Here is a 19,058-nt window from a genome sequence, read left to right on the forward strand (position 1 = left end):
ATCACAGTCCTCCAGCTATGCAAGCTGTCTCACCATGTCTCACTCTAACAGAGTTGTAGTTCTGTGATTGCATGTGGAGCTCCTGTTCCGCTTTTTCCTTCATATCTTCTCAATTTCAAGAAGGTCTGAAAGTTTTGTTTTTTCTCTCTACATCTCTTTTTTGGTTATAAAGTCTAAATTCAGCTTTCGAACACCTCCAGTGCTGGGGATATTCAAGTGTTAGCTGTTTTCGGCTTGTAGTTGTAATGGTTGTTCACACAAATTGTATCTCTCAGCCCCCAAGGGAAAGGAATTTTAGTTATTAATTTTAGCTTCCTCAGCTACCTGCTGACAGTGTGTGTTTTCCCCCAATCTTCTCTCTCTCTCCCTCTCTCTCTTCCCCCTAACTCCCCCTTTCTAAGCTAGAAAAATGCAGTTCCATAATCAGTCTTGGGCAGCTCTTCCTTTGGCAGCAACTCTGTTGACTTTAAACAGGAATCAAATGTATATTATTTATTCTGTGTCGTCTTAAATAATCAGTGAAAAGACAGTCGGAGCCCTCTTCATAACCTCTCTTCATTCCAGGTTTGTAGCTAAATCAGTGCTGCCTTACTGGCTGGACTCTAATGCCAAACATTTACACTACGTACAAGCCTTTAAAATATAAATATGTATTTATTATATATTGTTTAATTTTTATATCAGGCAAAACAAATTTATAGAAGTAAAGGAAGCAAAGTGGTAGGAGTTCAGCCATAGTTATAGTAGCTGGTTGTTCTTTTATGAAGTAGGAGCACTGTTTCACAGTGGATAAAGTACTGAAAAGGTCATTAGAAGTCCCAGAAATTTGTATTCATCTCAGCCATTGACCTGCTGGATGGTCTTGAGCAAGTCGTTGCTCTCTCTTTGCCTCTATTTCCATGTCTGCAAAAAGCAGATGGTCATGTCAGCTGCATTGTTAAAGTGCTTGTCACTGGAGAATATTCATAATATAATTAATTAATGTAATTAATATATTACTGACTTGGCAGATCATTCCTACACATTCAAGAGCACTGATGGTGTTGCTTTCTCTGATCCAGGCATCATGTTCCGCAAGAAGAAGAAGAAACGCCCTGAGATCTCAGCTCCGCAGAACTTTGAGCACCGTGTCCACACTTCATTTGATCCCAAGGAGGGCAAATTTGTGGGCCTTCCACCTCAATGGCAGAATATTTTAGACACTCTGAGGCGGCCAAAGCCGGTGGTAGACCCTTCAAGGATCACCCGGTTGCAACTCCAGCCTATGAAGGTAAGAGGAAAACTGTTATCTTTCCTGTTCACTGGATGAGCGGGGAGGCCCAAGTTGAGGCAATGTTTCCAGTACCCAATATATATTCAATGCAGGGTAAGGAATTCAGTGGATGGCAGGGACTGAGCTTTGATATCACCGTCTTCTTCTGGGGAGACAGTAACTTCTTCAGAAATAATTAAGGAGACTAGCGTCCTTAACTGTGGTAGTGTCGCTGTTCAACTAACCAGCTGGCAGCCTGTCACTAAAACAAGGACCTGTGAAAGCTCTCGTGGTATCTGTCAGAGACTAGGATGTGTCAGCTGTCGTACAGGGAAGTGAAGAGGAGAGTTCACAGAGGGACCTGCTTTAGCACGTTTGTCATTCCCGTGGGTGAGCAAATTTGGCTGGTGATTGAGTTGACAGGGAAGCCCGAGTGGGAGAGAGCTGGGTAGCCCTCGCCTGCTGTTCATGGATGGCTGCATGAAAGAGAGAGAGCAGGGTGGCTGCATTCTAGCTTACTTTTGGTCACTGAATGAGTGCAAATGGAAAAGGGAATTTAGCTTGCTCTTTGCTGCTGAGTGAGAATTCAGCCTAATTTACTGGCCTCTGACCAGTGTTAACCCTTGATAGGGAGCTAAACTAAAGCAGGATTTAGACTAGAAAGGTTTATAAAATAGCAGTTTAAAAGAAAGGACAGGACAGTTTTCTGTCCTAGTAGACAGGACAATTTTCCTAGAACAAGCCCTTCATTAGGAAGAAATAAGTTACTAATCCTTGTACGTGAGTGAATTTAGATGGTTATATTCCTTGGATAGCCATTGATAATGATTATCAGGAGACTGTGTGTTTGTAGGTGACTGTAGGGACCTGATAAGTGAAAAAAGCCAGACAGAGAGGTTCATGAAAACCTCTTGAAAAAGGAAATGAAAGATGGTGACAGAATTATTGTGTTTAAAGTCTTGCTAGCCTGTGGGAAATTTTTGTTCCCAGTTTAAAAACCCTGCAGGACCTAAAAACTTCAGGAAAGATGTAAAGGAAAATAATTGTCAACCTGTTGAATGTTTAATGGTGAATGTAGTCTTTTGCGTACAGATGCTTAAAATGTGGGGAGTAAAAGGGACTACCTGGAAGTATTAATGCAAAATCAAAGTTACAATTTAAATAGCGTTTCAGGATCTTTGAGCAGAATACTAATTAAGGCAATTTACAAAATACTTGCTCAGGAAGAAGAGGTAAAAGAAAAAGGGAGGAGGTATTGCCTTCTGTTTTATTGAGTCCTGAATCTGCTTCGAGGTTCAAAATGTAGTAGGAGATAGGACCTCAGTCCAGAGGAGGGATAAGATGTGTAATAAGAGACCAAGTTGGTTAGATTGGGAGCTCTGTAATGAGCTTAAACTGCAGCAGGATTGCTTAGAAGGGTGGAAACTAGGTCAGGCCATAAAGGGCAAATAAAAAAGAAATTTACGTAGGGACAAAATTGGAAGGCCAAGGCACAAAGAGATGCTGTTCTTGAAGGACATAAAGGGCACTAAGGAAACAGATTGTAAATGCGCTGAGGAGGAGGATGATGATGACGAAGGGAAGAATTGGTTCACTGCTCATTGTGGGAGAGAGCTAATAACAGATGACACTGAGAAGACAAATGTTTAATGATTTTTCTTCAGTCATTATTGAAAAGGTTAACTGTGATCAATGGGCTAACACAATTAACAGCAGCATAAAAGAAATAAGAACTTAGGCTAGAATAAGAAAAGAACACATGAGACTTCTTAGATAAGTTAGATACTTTCAAGTTCAAGCTGGGCCTAAGAAATTCAAGGAAGTATAGATCAGTCAGAATAATTTCAGTTCCCAGAAAGAAACTGGAACAAATAAGCAAGTAAACTATTTGCGAGCACTTCCTAGAAGATTACAGGGTAATAGCTAGCAGCCAGCATGGATTTGTCAAGAACAAATCATATCAAGCAACCCAATTTCCTTCGGTGACAAGGTAACAGGCTTTGGGTCACGAATAAATGATGAATCTCCTGTATCTTGACTTCAGTTAGGCTCTTGACAGTGTCATCTATAACACTCCTAGAGCAAACTAGGGAAGTTTTTCTTAAGTAGGAGGAAAAATATGTTCAAAGAGTAGTCTGAGGTGTCACTGTCAACAAAGAAATATGCAGAAAAGATTTACGGGAGTTTGTCCTGAGTCCGGTACTGGTCAGCACTTTCATCTGTGACTTGAATGACGGGATAGAGAATAAGCTTACTAAACTTGTAGATGGTAAAAGCTGAGAGGAGTTGCAAAACTTTGGGAAAACAAAGCTAGAAATGTGCAACAGTCTTTAAAAACTAAAGCAGAAGCTTAAACTCATACTGTTGGATTTTTTTTTCCCATTAAGTACAAGTACAAATACTCGGTTAGACTGCATCACGTAGTTGATTATTTCTGCCAAATTTCATTTGAGTAAATTCCTGTTCAATGATTCCAATAGAAAAATCTATTTTTTTCTTTCTTTTCTTTTCTTTTTTTTTCTTTTTAGGGCTAATTGGCCCTATTAGCCTGAGCCCATTATAGGGCTCAAAGAGGGCAGAGTCTGCGATTCAACCATCATTGTTTTCCCTTTTTTGACATAGACTGTGTTTTGCTTGCAAAAGGATACCTTTCTTTTTAAAAATATCACTTCTGATAAGGATCAGTAAGGAATGATCACTGTAAGAATGCTCTCTATAGATTTGGTTCAAATTTGGATGATATTTAATTAGTCTGATGCACTCTTTAAACATGGCTGCAAAGTGCAGTTAATTCACATCTTCCCTGTCTACTGAGGATAGGACAGACATAATGGACCAGAAGTGCAGCAGGAGAGAGTTAAGTTTAATATTAAGAAGTTTTTAGCTAGAAGGTGAGGTGAGCACTAGAATGGATTGTCTGGAGAGGCCATAGCATCTCTGTCCTTGGAGGGCTTTTCTTTAGAGAACAGGTTAGACAAAAATCTTTCTGGAAGGGTTTTAGTCCGTCTAAGTTGGAAGGGTGACTGGACTAGATGGCCTCTTGAGATTTCTTCTAACTTTGAGTTATTCTTTTTCCTAACTGGAGAAATATTGAACCATAAGTGAACGCTGCCCTGGGCAAGCATGAGCAAGGGTTTGGAGGCATCCTGCTGAGTGTTCTGTGACTGGGGACGTGGACATCACATCTATCCCTGCTCCAATTCATTTATTAACTACTGCTCTTAACCAACTGCAATAGTGAGATAAACTAAAATCAGTCTTGAGTTTCTACGAATTCAAATGGACAGAAGACTTTTCCCACATCCTTGGCAGATTTTAGAGGCTGGGTTTCTGATCATTTACTCTTGGTATTTTTTCCCTGTCAAGTTTGGTGGAAAAGGAATGGAACCAGTTTGAGGAGTCAGTGTCCTAAACGTGTTGTTTACTTGACAGCAACTTGGGCTGGGGAGGAAGGTGCATGTATACGGTGAAGGAGATGTATTGCTACAATAGGACTGAGGAGCAGAAATTTCCTGCTGCGGGTGATGTGTATGCAATGCTATGAGTTGGGTTGTCCTTTGTTTGACAAAATCTTTCTACCTCACCTTTTTGGGGGGGATATGGAGCAAACCAGGTACTCATTTTGTGCACTGTGGTGGCATTCTGTTGAAATTGCTGAAGCTGCTGTTTTGCACCAGCTAAATATTAGGCTTGGTGTAATCAAGTCAGCATCTTTAGAAGGCCCCTGGCGTTTAGTTTGCAAACAGGAGATTGCCATTGCTCCAGGGAAGGATTTTCCTCAGGCAGGAGTAGGAGTGATCCTATGCTGTGAATTTCTGTGAAGAAATGAAACATTTTGGTTGCCAGCACTAAAAAAAGCTTCTGTAAGCTTCTCAGTTCCAGAATAAATGAAGTAGAAGACTACATAATATACCAACAGCTTCAAGTGTCCTACTTGTCCAGTGCTCTTGCTTGTTTGGATGGAAGCCTTGTTCTTCATCGTTTGCTTACAAGGCAGTTGTGAGCTGCTGTGACCCTTTGTTCATCACTTTTAATTATAATGGCTTGGCAGAACAGAGGAGGGATGCAGTGTTGGAACAGTGTGGTCTTCACTGGTCAGGCTCAAGATATGTTAGCAAAAATTGTAGAGAACCAGAATTAGAACCAGACTAAAGGAGGCTGATTACAATGCTATGGAGAGAGCTACAGGGGAGAGATGAACCTTGTACTGGAATAGCAAGGTGATTTTTGCAGACAGAGTTTAAGGCATGCTGGAACTTCTGAGAAATAATACACTCGGGGGCCTGCTGAGCCTAAATTAGTGATGAAGCATAGCACAAGTTCAGCACAAGTATCTCAGGAGCGCTAAAAACACGCCAGCTTTGCTCTTATGATGCCCTTTAGCATGTGGGTGCAGCAGCAGAACTTCATTGTTCTGACTGAAAGCAGTGCTATCTCTGTGTTACTAAAGCATGTAAACCCAGTGATTCCTTTTTTCCCCTCAATAAAGGAGCAAAAAATCCCCCACCCTCCCAAACCGGTTTTCCCAAATTCCCTGAATCCTCTTTGGTTTGACAGATGAAATCTAACTTTTGTCAAGGTACACTGAACCTCAAATTGCAGAGCTCTAACTTTGCTCCCCCCCTTGCCTCTGTTTCACAGACTGTGGTGAGGGGCAGCACCGTGGAAGTGGAAGGCTATATCTCTGGGATACTCAACGATATCCAGAAGCTTTCTGCCATCAGTTCCAACACTCTGAGGGGAAGGAGCCCCACCAGCAGGAGGAGAGCTCAGTCCCTTGGGCTCCTGGGGGAAGACAGACCCCCGGATGTGTATCTTCAGAACCCAGAAGCAGACTGGGCAGACAAATATGGAAACTACCTCAATTGCAATGGTGGAACCAAGGTAACCCGGAGGCAGACTATGTGGCCAGATTATAAACCCAGGTTGGATGGACAGTCTCATCCCAATGGTATGGTAGTGAAAGCTCAGTCCCTTGGGCCTTCAGAGTTTCAAGGTACTGATGGCAGCTGCATCCAACGTGCCTCCGGTTTGCAGCATTCACCAGCTTTACCGGGGGAGAGTGATAAGCCTGGAAAAAAGAGCTCAGAAGAGTGCTGGCCTCAACCTTGTCTAGTTGGACAAGCAAACTCCAGACCCTCAGGAGAGGGCAGCCCTAGTTCCAAATCGAGGGAAAACAGCTTGAAGAGAAGGCTGTTACGAAGTGTGTTCTCCTCGTCCAGTGGCTCAAACAAGTCGGGCTCTTCCCTGCAGATAAAGGTATTCAGTATTTTTAAATGTGTGCAGTGGTGACTTTACAATTCCAGAGGTTACTTACACAGCTGAACAATTTTAGTTGCAAACAATGTTAGTGTTATGATTAATGATGGAATCAAAGTAGTCCTGGCCAAAGCAGAGGAAGCATATAGTCTTTGTTAAGCCTCGCAGCATATACTACTAGGTATAGCTCCGAATTGCAGCCAGATCTACGTGAGGGAGGCTTGTTAGCAGAGCTGTGCTTGGGGGGGTCCAGGTTGGGAAGGAGGTAGGTGACTTTTTCATTTTTGCCTTTCTGTAGTAGTAATAGCATAAGTTAAATGCATTTATACTAACATAAATGTGCTTTTGCCATTTGGAAAATTGCCGTAATTTATAGTAGTAATGTGTGCTTTTGCCTGTGTAAAATAAGACTGCTTCAGGCAAACTTGTTGGTTATAGCTGTAGCGGCCAACCTGCCTGCAACAGAAACGTTTGCATTGGCACCAAGAGTACTGTCAAACAGGAACTCCGACTGTTGGTTTTTGGTAAGGATGGGACAGCTCATAGCTACATATCCCCCAGGAAAAATGTCCTGAATGAATGACTCAGTTCTTATTAAACCAGAAGAAAAGCTCTGGTTACTGTTACTGGATAGGAAATGCAGCCCTTCAGGCCACTGCTTCTAATCCATCCCAGGCTAACCCAAGACTCGGTGTCCTTGCACAGATGCCGAGCACTTGCAGAGGCTGCACCGGGCTGGTGTTAGGCCAGGCTAATTTCTAACAAGTGCGGAGTCCCTGAATTCAGAAAAAGATGGCAAGAACCACTGGCCTGACAAAACCGACTGCTCTGATGTGCTGCGGGGTGAGGCTTCCTCTGACAAGGCTCAGCCCAGGAACACTTGCAGTTTGCATTTAGACTCAAGGCTTTCAAAGCAAGCCTTTTCCCTGCAGATGAGCTTTTGGAGGGGGTTGGTCCTGGGAGTGGGATTTTAAAGGAATGCAGTTCTTACATAGTGCAAACCATGCTTACCCGCTGTGTCAGTGACTCTAGGCTGATTTATAGTAGCTGGAAGCCTGTTTCTGAGTGCTCAGGAGAACGGACCACCTCTTTCTTCTCTAGCAAGAGCGTCTTTACCCTGCCACTGAACTCTTATAGGAGGAGTAAAGGTTACCAGTGAGATTGCATGTGCTTGTGGGGGTTTGTCCTTGAGGTACTTAGGCAAGGAAAGGTGTAAGAAAGACCTTGAGGTTAATCTTGCCCATCTCCTTGGTCCGGTGAAGGATCTGGGTCACTGCTGACCATTGTTTATCTAAGCTGTTCTTAACAGCCCCCAGTGATGAAAATCTCAGTCTCCCTCACATATGGAAAAGACGATGTATAATTGTGATGTGTAGGAAATGCATGATTGCAGATGAAATGGAGAGGGAATATAACTGGCTTGCGATGGAGGAGTGCTCTTTGCTCTTGACCCAATATGGGGGGAAGAAGGGGGACAGCTAGTAACATCTCAAAGTGTCTAGAGACTGAAAATGTGGGTGTAGGGGCTGACAAATTACCAGAGCAGGAAATAATATTTACATGTGGTTAGACAGACATGTGTGAGCTTGCATGTATATTGTGTCCTTTTGCATGCTCTAGGTTATATAAAAACTTTTTTTTTCTCCTGAGTCAAAACAAGAGTTGAGAAATACGTATGTCATTGCTGTGAGCGTGTCTCTGCAGGATTGTAGGGGTGGAGCTGGTAAATGAGGAGGAAGTGACTTCTGACTGGCAGTTTGTGTGTGTGCGCTCCTGCACCACAGTGCCAGTGCCTATTAAATCATATTTTCACACATCAGGGTATATGTGTGTGTGTGAGAATGAGCCATATCCATGTTAGACTTCTGCAGATTTTACTGTTGTCAAAAATCCTTGATTAAAAACCAAAGTGTGTATAATTAAATTCTATACAATTACTTTCTCTCTGAGACAGAGAAAATGAGTGTACTTTTTAAAATCTCTGTTGGCAGTTTTCAGTTCCCATAGCCATATTATTAACTTTATTAATACGCTCTCTGTATTGTGAGAGAGAAAGGCTTGTTGCTTTGAAGTTTTTATTTTGTCCTGTGATATAAATGACTGGTTTGCTCTTTCTGAAGTCGCTACCTTGTCAGCTCCACTAACTTACTTTATACCTAACCTGCTAGATGTTGCTGAATTTTAATCAGTCAGCATTGGCAGGGTGAGTATTAGCATTTCAAATTTACGCTTCTTGGGAGACCTATGCATAGTGCTAGCATGGGAATACGTATCCTGAAGCCACATTGCCTCTGGCTGTGATCTTATTAGATCTTGTAATGTAAACAGGGTTGGGCCTGCTTGGTACTTGAGTGGGAGGTCTCCAGAGAGCCTCAAATGCTTCAGGAAGGGGTGCTGCTAGTCCAAATTCATCATAGGCCAGTTGTGAGTCGATAATATGGCAAGGTGGCTGGTCTGCGTAGCTGGAAGTGTCACCCGGTCACCTACAGCTGTTCTGGTTCATGGTGCTTTCCTCAAAGCAGAGGACTACTTCTGCGTCTGATTGACTGGCATGCTCTGCAGGCACCAGTGCAAGGTGCAGAGAGAGTTTTAAGTAGGCAGAGTGTAATCACCCAAAGGGAATTAGGCCAAGACATCAAAGTAATTTACAGCTCTGGCATGAATCCTCTTCTCCTTTTATATATAGGAACATCAGAGGCACAGAGGGATACAAGATTTGCAAATTCTCTGAAATTCAGATTGCCCCTGTGTTTTGGTGGCAAGATTGGAATGCTTTTTAGCAGGGTGGGCTTTTGTTTTTTTTTTTTTTTTTGGGGGGGGGGCTTTTAAGGCATGCACCAAGATCCAGCTTTCTGAAGATAGAACCCCTTCCTAAACTGCCTCAATTTGGATGCCCCCAAAGTATAGCGCCCATCCTGTAACTGATTCTTGAAAATCTAAGTTCATGCAGCTTGCCCCTAGTCATGCAGCATACCTTGTGCAGGTGTGGAGACAAGAACCTAGAGCTCTTTACTCCAGTCTGCTACAAAATATATTAGGCCAGTGTGGCATAACATGCAGCTGATGTCTGTAACCTCATCTTGTTAATCTAACCAGCACTTTTTCTTTCTTCTGCTTTCATATTCGTTCTTCTCAAAGCCTAATGCTTTCTTCAGGCCCCAGCAGTGGGGTTCACCACGCAGCCCTGCAGCCAAAGCCCAGTCCCTTCCATCTGATCAGCCTGCACCCGATTTCTCCAGGATGATCTCAGAAGCTGGAACCCCCCAGAAATCACCAGCAATGGAGAAGGCGATTGCACTGCCGCAAGGCAGACCGTCACCAGCAGGGTCTCCCAGAAACCGGCAGACTCAAACTAGTTCTAGCAACCTTCACCTTCCCCAAGACTCTTCTGCGAAAGGGCAGCTGGCTAGCGAGGACCCAGTGGTTGTGACTCATGAGCAGTTCAAAGCTGCCCTTAGGATGGTAGTGGACCAAGGCGACCCCCGGACATTGCTGGAGAACTATGTGAAGATCGGTGAAGGGTCCACAGGCATTGTCTGTATTGCTCGAGAGAAGCACTCAGGGCGGCAGGTGGCAGTGAAAATGATGGATCTCAGAAAGCAGCAGCGCCGGGAGCTCCTTTTTAATGAGGTGAGTATAGTAATGAGAAGTGGGGTTCTGCTGTCCACCATAAAGCCATGGTAGCAGAAGGTATGGTAAAAAGAAGGGATGAGCAAGAGACATCTTCATTTTAATGCTAGTACCAAGAGAAAGACTGATGGGGCGAGTACTGCATTGTGCTCAAAGGGTGGTGCATGCTTGCTTTTTGGAGTAAGATTAAGTTTCGTTAGTGATGGTGTGGTGGAGAACTGTGTCCCTTGTGTTATTACAGGTAGTGATAATGAGGGACTACCAACATGTCAACGTAGTGGAGATGTACAAGAGCTACCTAGTGGGAGAGGAGCTCTGGGTGCTGATGGAATTCCTGCAGGGGGGAGCCCTCACAGACATCGTGTCTCAGATCAGGTATGAAACAAAATCCCAAACCATCAACATTTGTCCCTACCTGACAGGCAAGAGCAGCAGAGTGGAGATTTCTGGGGAGAATGGTTTCCCCAAGAGATCATGATGCTTGTGATTGCAGTGCCCTCAAACCACTACACTTTATAACTGTTGATCCATTTGAAATATGTGATAATACTTCTGATGTAGAAGAAGGGAACACATTACAGTACTGATCCCTTCACATATCCAATATTCATTTACTTGATGACCTTCTCTGTAAAACACTATGCATAAAAAGTATCATGTACTAGATCTGTTGTATTCTGGCCAGGAAACTCATTGACTAACTATTAAAGAACACCCAGAAATAATTTTCTGTGGTACAACCTTAGTGAGGTTGAATTTGTGGCTAACTGCTCTGGAGAATTGAAGCAGAGCCTTGAGATCTGGACTCCTTCCCAAATTTCATTGCCTAAAGATAGCAGTAAATACTTACAGCTACTGGACACTCTACTAAATTTGTTTTCGCATCCACACCACTTCATACTCATTAATGCCCAAAGAATTTCTGTAGGGCAAACAAGTTGTTCTCCAAATGGCTTCTGTAGAGTCCCACTCACAAAGCGTTCTGGTGATGCAGCTGTGATGATTTTGTCTTATCTGTGACCCTGGAGCACCTTCCCCTTATTCCTGTTTCCGAGCAGTCCAGTAAGGCTGTAAATTGGTGCAGGGAACTCCTGCCATGAAAAGACTGACCCAGAACTCAGGCAGGATGAGCCTTTCTCTTTCTGAAGATTCAGAACCTTAATTGGATTATAATTAGGCTAGTATTGCTAACACTAATTGTATTTACTTTCTTTATTGTAGTATGCCTTTTTTATTCACTTACATGCTTTGGCTGGCCTTTACTGATCCTGTGATGGAGTTAGGGCATATGTCTTTTTCTGTTGGGTTCTCTATTTTGGGTGCTCATCTGTGACGTGTTTGGGAGGAAAAAAGGACACGTTCTCCCCTGTCACCTCTACAGCCCCTGAAGTAAGGAGTGTCTTGGAGATACTCAGCTGGCCAGACCTTCTAGATCTGTGAGCACAGAGGCTCATCTCAGGGACTGAGAACCAGGGTTTCACTGAAAGAAATGTCCCTGCTCTTGGACAGGAAACAGAACATGTGGTGCTGAAGGATGCTGGGTTATGGCATTGCAGAGCAAGTGCAACTCCGTAGCTCTTAGCTCATATTAATAGAACCAAGGGAACTACAGATAAAACTATACTGAAGAGGTTTGTGAAGGTCCAGTTAGCTTATATGCACCAATTAGACCGAATGCTATTGTGGGATCTCAGCCTAGATGTGAGTAATTTTATGAAGCCTTCCTTTGAACCTTTTAGTGCTTGTTTTTCTGCAGAGTAGAAACAGGATTTGTTATAACCATAACATTTACCAAAAGTAAGCTGCAAGCCTTTATAATTTTTTTCAGAAAGAAAAACACCCTTATTCCGCTCATTAAATTTTTGCTGAAGGTGATAACTGATTTGCATCTCCAGGAATGAGATAATCCCCTAGTCATCTTTCTCTACACTCAGCAGTCACTTGTCTGAAACCAAATTCTATGCTTTACAAGCTAAAAGTATACCTCTTTTTATCTGGTAGAACCACAGAGTTCAGAAGGGTATCAGCTTTTCTCATTGCTCATGAACTATGAAATAAAAAGTGAGCACTTTTGCTAGATAGATTGGGTTCTGTATTGGAGAAGTCTACGGTTAGCCACGGTTGTCCCTCTCTCTTTAGAGGTTAAATCATGCTGCCAAAAGTAGCCCCCTGCCACCCTTTAGATAGGTTCCTGCTGTTGGCATGGCACAATGCAGCCATGATAGGCAGTGCCCTGGTCACAGCTGCATGATCAGTTTGGTAGAATGAGACATGGAATAGCAAACAAGAAAAGAAAGCCTCGGTCTCTCAGATGATGGTCCAACTTATCAAACTCCTTCATGAATGTCAGTGTGTAGAGATTACTCTCCTGTATTCAGGAGGTGCAGGAGCAGTCTGCACAAATTCGCTTTCAAAACCCCTCTTCTCCTCAGTCTTACTTGCAGACCTGGATTTGAGGAGGTATCATATGCATTCCTGTGCCCTCAACTGAGGAGGGTCTGAAACAACTGTTAGAGGCGGTCTGAGAGGCAAAAGCACTGAAATAGAGTACTCCAGGTATTCTTCGAAATACTTAACCTCTACCATTCTGTCAGTGTAAATGGGCGGAGTATGCTGTCATTGGCCACAGTTACAAGAAATAACTTTCATTTCTACTTCTTATACTTGATCATGAGGCTTCCTGTGTGGTACTCCAGACAACAGAACTTGTAAAGATAAGGTTCTTGGTACTCACACTCAGTATGGTGACAGAGAGAGTGCTAAAATTCAGAAATTACAATGTCTTATTTGTAACCTGTGCCACCTTTAGTTAGATATACAAAGAGTATCCAACCATCTAGCTACATGAGACCTGTAAAGAATCTCTATGTTTCCTATCAAATTACTTGTTTAGATCCTTTCTGGGTAAGATTGCACAATATGCCTAATGAACAATAGCTTCAGTATAGCTATTAAAAAAAAAAAAAGCTGTCTCAACTGTCACTGCGGCATCTTGGCATGCAGAAGCAATCTTGCCTATCAGAATTGCTTGAAACAGTGTCTTGTGAAATGAATTTAGATAAAAGGCGCTTAAAGCGCAATTTCTCTGAATTAGCCTTATGAAAACTTAGAATTGCTAACCATCAAGACAAAAATGTTTTCAACAGAAAAGGATAGTCATCAGACAAGGTTGCCAGTCCTTCCCTACTTCTGCCCTATGATAGAAAAATGTGCAGTGATAAAATGTAGTCCAGGCTTTATCTTGATTTGGCTTTTGGCAGTTTTCTTAAGCATAGGCTAATTGGTATCATTGTCTTGGTCATGGAGAATCAAAATGTATTTCTACAGCTTAACTTCAAAATTGCACTGCACCTTTAAAGAGGATTTGTGTATTAGGACTATCCGCAGACCAGTACAATGCAGCTGAAGACCTCTGTCTTTTAATTTCAGGCTAAATGAGGAGCAAATTGCAACAGTGTGTGAATCAGTGCTGCAGGCTCTTACATATCTTCACTCTCAGGGGGTCATTCACCGAGATATTAAGAGTGACTCTATTCTTTTGACCCTGGATGGAAGAGTAAGTTTCCTTATACAGATTGTTTCCTGTTTTCTGCTACTTCAGCCTTAGTCTATCTCCTTATTTCCTTTCTGTTCACTATCTCATGTTTCTACCTCATCCTCTTACCTCCTTTGTCTTATCTTTGGTGCTTCCCTCCGTGTTGTTTAAAAATTATGTTCAAGGTGGGTTGCTTTTCTCTTTGTACAGGTGAAACTCTCAGATTTTGGATTCTGTGCTCAGATCAGTAAAGATGTACCTAAAAGAAAGTCCCTAGTAGGAACTCCCTACTGGATGGCTCCAGAAGTTATTGCAAGGATACCATACACTACTGAGGTAAGGGAACACTTTCCTAATATCGCAAGAACTAGAATATAATATCCTGAGGTGTCACAGGAAATTAATTGTTGGCTTCTCCAGAGAGATCATTTGGGGGCTATTTAAAATATAAACATAAGTATGACTTCATATTTGATTGTGACAATATCAGTATTTCCTAAAATGGTTAAAAAACACCCCCCCCCAAAAAAAAAAAAAACCAAACACTGGTTCGTTCTGCTTCAGGGAACAGGGTATAACCTTATTTTGATCATATTCCTGAAGCTTGGAATAGGTCTGTATCTGCCATAGTGTGGGCAGATGTTAGCAAGAAACAGCAGGTGACATGATATGGATCAGTAAATCAATCTTAATGCCATGAGGGGAGGGGAGGACAGCAGAGCAGAGAAGATGCAGATAGGTGCTCTGAAGTCGTGGGGCAGGTGACAGTAGTCTGATTAGTTTTGTTTACCAGCGAACCAACTGTAGCACAAGCAGTTACTTGCAGACCTTTGCATGTTGCAACACAGGCATGGCTTAGTCCTAGGTTGGAAAGCTGTCTTTGTTGAGCTGCAGTAAGGGATCCGATAGTGTTAAGTGGGTTAACGTTTTACTCTCTCAATAACATTTGTCATAGGTGGGGTTTTATAGGCTTGTGAAAGCAACCAAGCAAGGGATATATCGCTCTGAACTGTGCATATTGATATGACATTGGCTCCCACAGGTGGATATCTGGTCTCTGGGGATCATGGTGATAGAGATGGTAGATGGGGAACCCCCCTATTTTAGTGATTCTCCAGTCCAGGCGATGAAGAGACTCCGTGACAGTCCTCCTCCCAGACTGAAAAACTTCCACAGGGTGAGCATACTGGCAAAGCACTTGTGAACCTTCTTGAGGAAACTGAGTTGCTGAGGTTCAGGTGGATGGTCACTGGTATCAGCTGTTCCCCATGAAGCTGACTGTGAAAGTGGTCTTGCTAGGACATGCTTCTTGGGGAACTTTTTTTGGTCCTAGTGCCTCAGAGGATGCAGGCTGCTGCTGACAGCTAGTGGCTGGTTTGGGAAATAGCCCAAATAATTTAAGGTCACTTGGGCAAGAACCTGATAACGCAAATCAAAGCTGCTTCGGGTGGAGCCAAAAGTTAGTATCTTGCTGATGTCAGTGGAGTAGCTCATCTTCTAGAAAAAGAAGTGGGAGGATCCTTGCCCTTGAGAGTTTTCAGCTTAGCAGTTTTCAGGACTGCAGAGGCTGCTTTGGGGTCAGAGCAGGATTGCTCAAGCAGGCAGTAGCTCATGGAGGACACTGCAGCTGCTTTGATGATTAACTCAGCTTCATGGTTTCTTAAGAAAAACTAGCAGTGACTTAAGAAATACAACGATTACCTTTTAGTCATCACTAGAGCAGTCCTCCTTTCATTTCCAAGCCTTTGAGATCAAATTTCTGCAGCGTTCTGAGCTCTCTGGCCTTTCCAATTAATCTGAATATCTGCAGCTGCTAAAACTGAATTATTTAACAGAGTAGAATACTGAACAAACAGTATGCACTGAAACATCAACAGCTCCTGTTTTTCAGATTTGCCACTGCAACACCAATTAAAACTCCCAGGTCGCATCCTGGACCCAGTGCTTGGACTCCTTACACAGTGTGAAGCCAGTCCTGGTCTGGGTGCACTTCTCTAGGACATGCAGTCAGTTTGGGGAGATGACCCTGCCATGGGCTGTGGAAAGCCAGTGTCTTTTACAGTCTTGCTGTGCTCTGCGGTGTCCTGGAAGCAAACTGACTTCCAGCAGACCTCGGGATCGACAGGCCTGTGGCCATCCTCCCTGTCTCCCTGCTGCCCGCGTGGAGCTCAGCAGCAGCTGTGGATTCAGCCCTACGTTTTGATTACAGCTAATGGCTCACTGTGGTCAATTAATGTAGCACTGGGTGCAACAGGTTCAGTGGCCACCACTTGAAATAATCGCTGCGGCTTTCTAAACCATGGGTAGCTTTATGGATGGAGTGATAAAGGCTGGATCCTGGCACTTGTACTTAGCTGCGTTGTGCCTTCTCCCTCTAGCAATCACAGTGAAGTCATTCAGAGCACTCATGAAACAAGCAGTAGCTCAATGTGAACAGTATTTCATGATCCGCCTCTCGGTTAACCAGAGCTGGGAAAATGCCCCCAATCTAAAATAGGTAATTAGTTGTATTAAAATAAATAAATGTGTTCTGAACTCATTTTTTATTCAGCTTTAATGATACAGAGGATTATTACCAGCATGAGATGTGCAGTGCCTGTTAATGGTTCTTGGGTCTCCTCAACAGGTCTCCGTACACATATTTTTAAGGACAAACCTGCTAAGGTCATATAGCTTTTTTTGATCTACTGTTCTGAAGTTTCTTACTGTTGCACTGGCTGCACCAGGTTACCAGACTCTCAAAACCGGTTTGGGAATCATGTTTAAATACCTTTTCTACACACTGTTGCCAGGAAAAGAATGAATTGATCAACCTTTCACACTCAAAATGATGTGCATTGTGCTTCAGGGAGCAGGAAGTCTGCTGAATGTTTGAGCTGAAATGCAGAAAAGCAAATAATAATGGGAAACATTGATAAATAAAATGGGAAACAAAATTACCTTAGATGGTAGAACAAGGCAGGCAGTCCCGTTGTCTTCATTTGCTGCGCCCCATGAAAGAAAAACAGCCAGTGTGCATGCTGGGCCTACTGTGACAGGAAGTTGTTACTGTACATAAAAACCATATTTGAAATGAAATTGTATATCCTGTTACATTTCTGCCTAAAAACAAGCTTACAAAGCTGAAACGTGCAGGATTCTTTTAAACCAAACCTACCTCAGCAATCTGTTGTCAAATAAACTATTGCCTGGTTCCTTTATGGGTTTAACTTGGTTGGTTGCTTTTTCACAGACTTCCCCGGTGCTGAGAGACTTCTTGGAAAGGATGTTGACACGGGATCCACTGGAAAGAGCAACAGCACAAGAACTCCTGGATCACCCCTTTTTGCTCCAGACAGGGCTTCCAGAGTGCCTGGTCCCCCTTATCCAACAATACAGAAAGCGTACCTCTACCTGCTGACTTTGCATAAGGGGAAATGCTAGGAAAAAGTAATTTTAATAATAAACCAAGAGACCAGGCTCTCATGAGACAGGTCTCATCCTGTGAATGGTGCTTGGACTTGTCAGTGATCCTTTTAGAAGATGAATGTGAATGCTCTCCTTGCAGCCCAAGCCTTTTGTGGCTTCTCTTTTGCTGAAGACAATCAATACATACTTGATCCAAGTAAGACCAAGCATGTCTCCAGAGTAAAGCGGGCATTTCATGACTTCTGGATTGCTTCTTCTGAAGAATGGCTTTTCTAAGCAGAGTCTGACGTTGTCTCTCTGAATGTCTGCAAGTTCCTGCAAACCTTGGCTGCTGGCTACTGAACTGGAACTGTATTTCCCCATGAGAAATGTGATTTTTGTTCTATTAGTTGTACACTGGAGTCTTGAGCTGACTCGAACGTACTTTGGGGGGCACAGGCCTCTTTAAACTCTCAAACAATGCACAAAGACTTCACAAATTTTTCCTCCAAGACTTTTTCACAAATGATTTTATCTCTTTCTGCTAAATGTGGACCTAGAAAACTGTACATATTTTCCTGGGAAGCAGATGTGATATGTATATATTTGTTTTTGGATGGCTCTCCTGCGTCAACCTGCTTCTCTTTTGCTGAGGGATATGTATGGTTTAGTGACAAGACTAACACGTGGTCAATCTTCAATCCATTTCATGATCTTAAACTTTTGAAGGGGAAACCCTTGGATACAGGCCTCAAAGGGGACTCTGTGAAGACCGTTGTTCCTGCCAACAGAACCTTGTTGTTGAAAATTCACCATATGCAAAACCTCCAGTGCTAGGTGGAATGGGAGGCAGATAGCATGGTCAACAAGGAGAGTCTATGACAGCTCATTCCTCTATTTTGGTTTCCAGCCCCCTCTCTTTCTAAGCCCTTTCTCCCAGGAGAGGCAGAGAAATGCTGCTCTGAGGCAATTGTTGGGTAGCACTTTGGGGATGCTCTAGGAGACTGAATGAAAAAGTTCCAGCTGTCCTGTGTATCCCAGGAGAGATTTTTGTTTGCATGGTGAGACTGGTTGCCCTCCATCTCTGCTTTTTGCTACTGCAAAACATGAGGAGAAGGGGAACTTTTGATGTATGTTTTGTTATTGGTATGGCCTTCCTCCCCCACCTGCATCCCTTTGATGATATGTTCAGAAGGTGACTTGTTGTTTAAGCAGCTCTTTCAATTATTTTTAAATGGCTTTAGATATTTTGTATGATAAATTTTTTGATCCGTGAGATAGTCAAGGTCATTGGACTCTAGGTCAGGATGTAACATTGTACAGTAATGGTGTGTATTGTTGTGAGGTCTCAAGAATATAGTCTTATATGTGAAACTGGGATCCCATTTTGAAACTGAAATGCAAATTTATTGGAATTTAAATTGTTCTTGAGGCAGACTTACTGGCTCAGAGAAACTAACCTCATAACTGCATTTTCTTCAGAAGATGTTAAAAATCTCTATCCTCTGCTATTCACTCCAGTTATAGATCCTGCTTCAAAATTGAAGCCGCAGTTAATTACTTGAAGTAATTTGGGATGGAATTCATCAGCACTGATGCTGGTCATATAAATGGTGGCCACTGAGTCTGCTAAGCATATAGGTTGCCTCTGTAGACCATGGTGAGAGAGGAACACCTTCAGAGCATGATTAATCTCTGGTTTCTTAGATAACTCCTTTAGGATGAAATCACTGTCTCTTGATACCACTCTCCCCATGGACAGTAGAGGGATCATGGTGATTTGCCTAGACAAGATGCCTAAGTTTGGGGCTGATGAAGCTGGCTGAAATGAATTCCTTTAGCTCCTCCTTGGCTGCACTGGAAAAATTTTGATGTAAAATGTTTCTGTATTCCAGATATACTGCTTTTTTATGCAAAAGAGCAGGGCTTTAAAAAAAGGTTTATAATTTGAAACAAATGTTCCTGCTCGTCTGTAGTTGTGAATCCTTTGCACTT

At 42.8% G+C, this 19,058-nt stretch overlaps 1 protein-coding gene across 2 annotated transcripts; it reads left to right on the plus strand.

Moving 5' to 3' along the window:
- Positions 1 to 1,066: 1,066 nt before the first annotated feature.
- PAK6 (p21 (RAC1) activated kinase 6) lies at positions 1,067 to 17,076 on the plus strand. Of its 2 annotated transcripts, XM_026073172.1 has the most exons (8): positions 1,067 to 1,270; positions 5,894 to 6,511; positions 9,650 to 10,141; positions 10,383 to 10,516; positions 13,571 to 13,697; positions 13,887 to 14,012; positions 14,719 to 14,853; positions 16,909 to 17,076. In XM_026073172.1, exons 1-8 carry the CDS (start codon positions 1,067 to 1,069, stop codon positions 17,074 to 17,076), a joined length of 2,004 nt encoding a protein of 667 aa, XP_025928957.1. The 2 variants fall into 2 exon arrangements, with proteins under 2 accessions (XP_025928957.1, XP_025928958.1); XM_026073173.1 differs by lacking the exon at positions 14,719 to 14,853.
- The last annotated feature ends 1,982 nt before the right edge of the window (positions 17,077 to 19,058 follow it).

This window comes from Apteryx rowi, unplaced genomic scaffold (genome assembly GCF_003343035.1).
Source record: "Apteryx rowi isolate R43461 unplaced genomic scaffold, aptRow1 scaffold_363, whole genome shotgun sequence".
Lineage (NCBI taxonomy): Eukaryota > Metazoa > Chordata > Aves > Apterygiformes > Apterygidae > Apteryx > Apteryx rowi.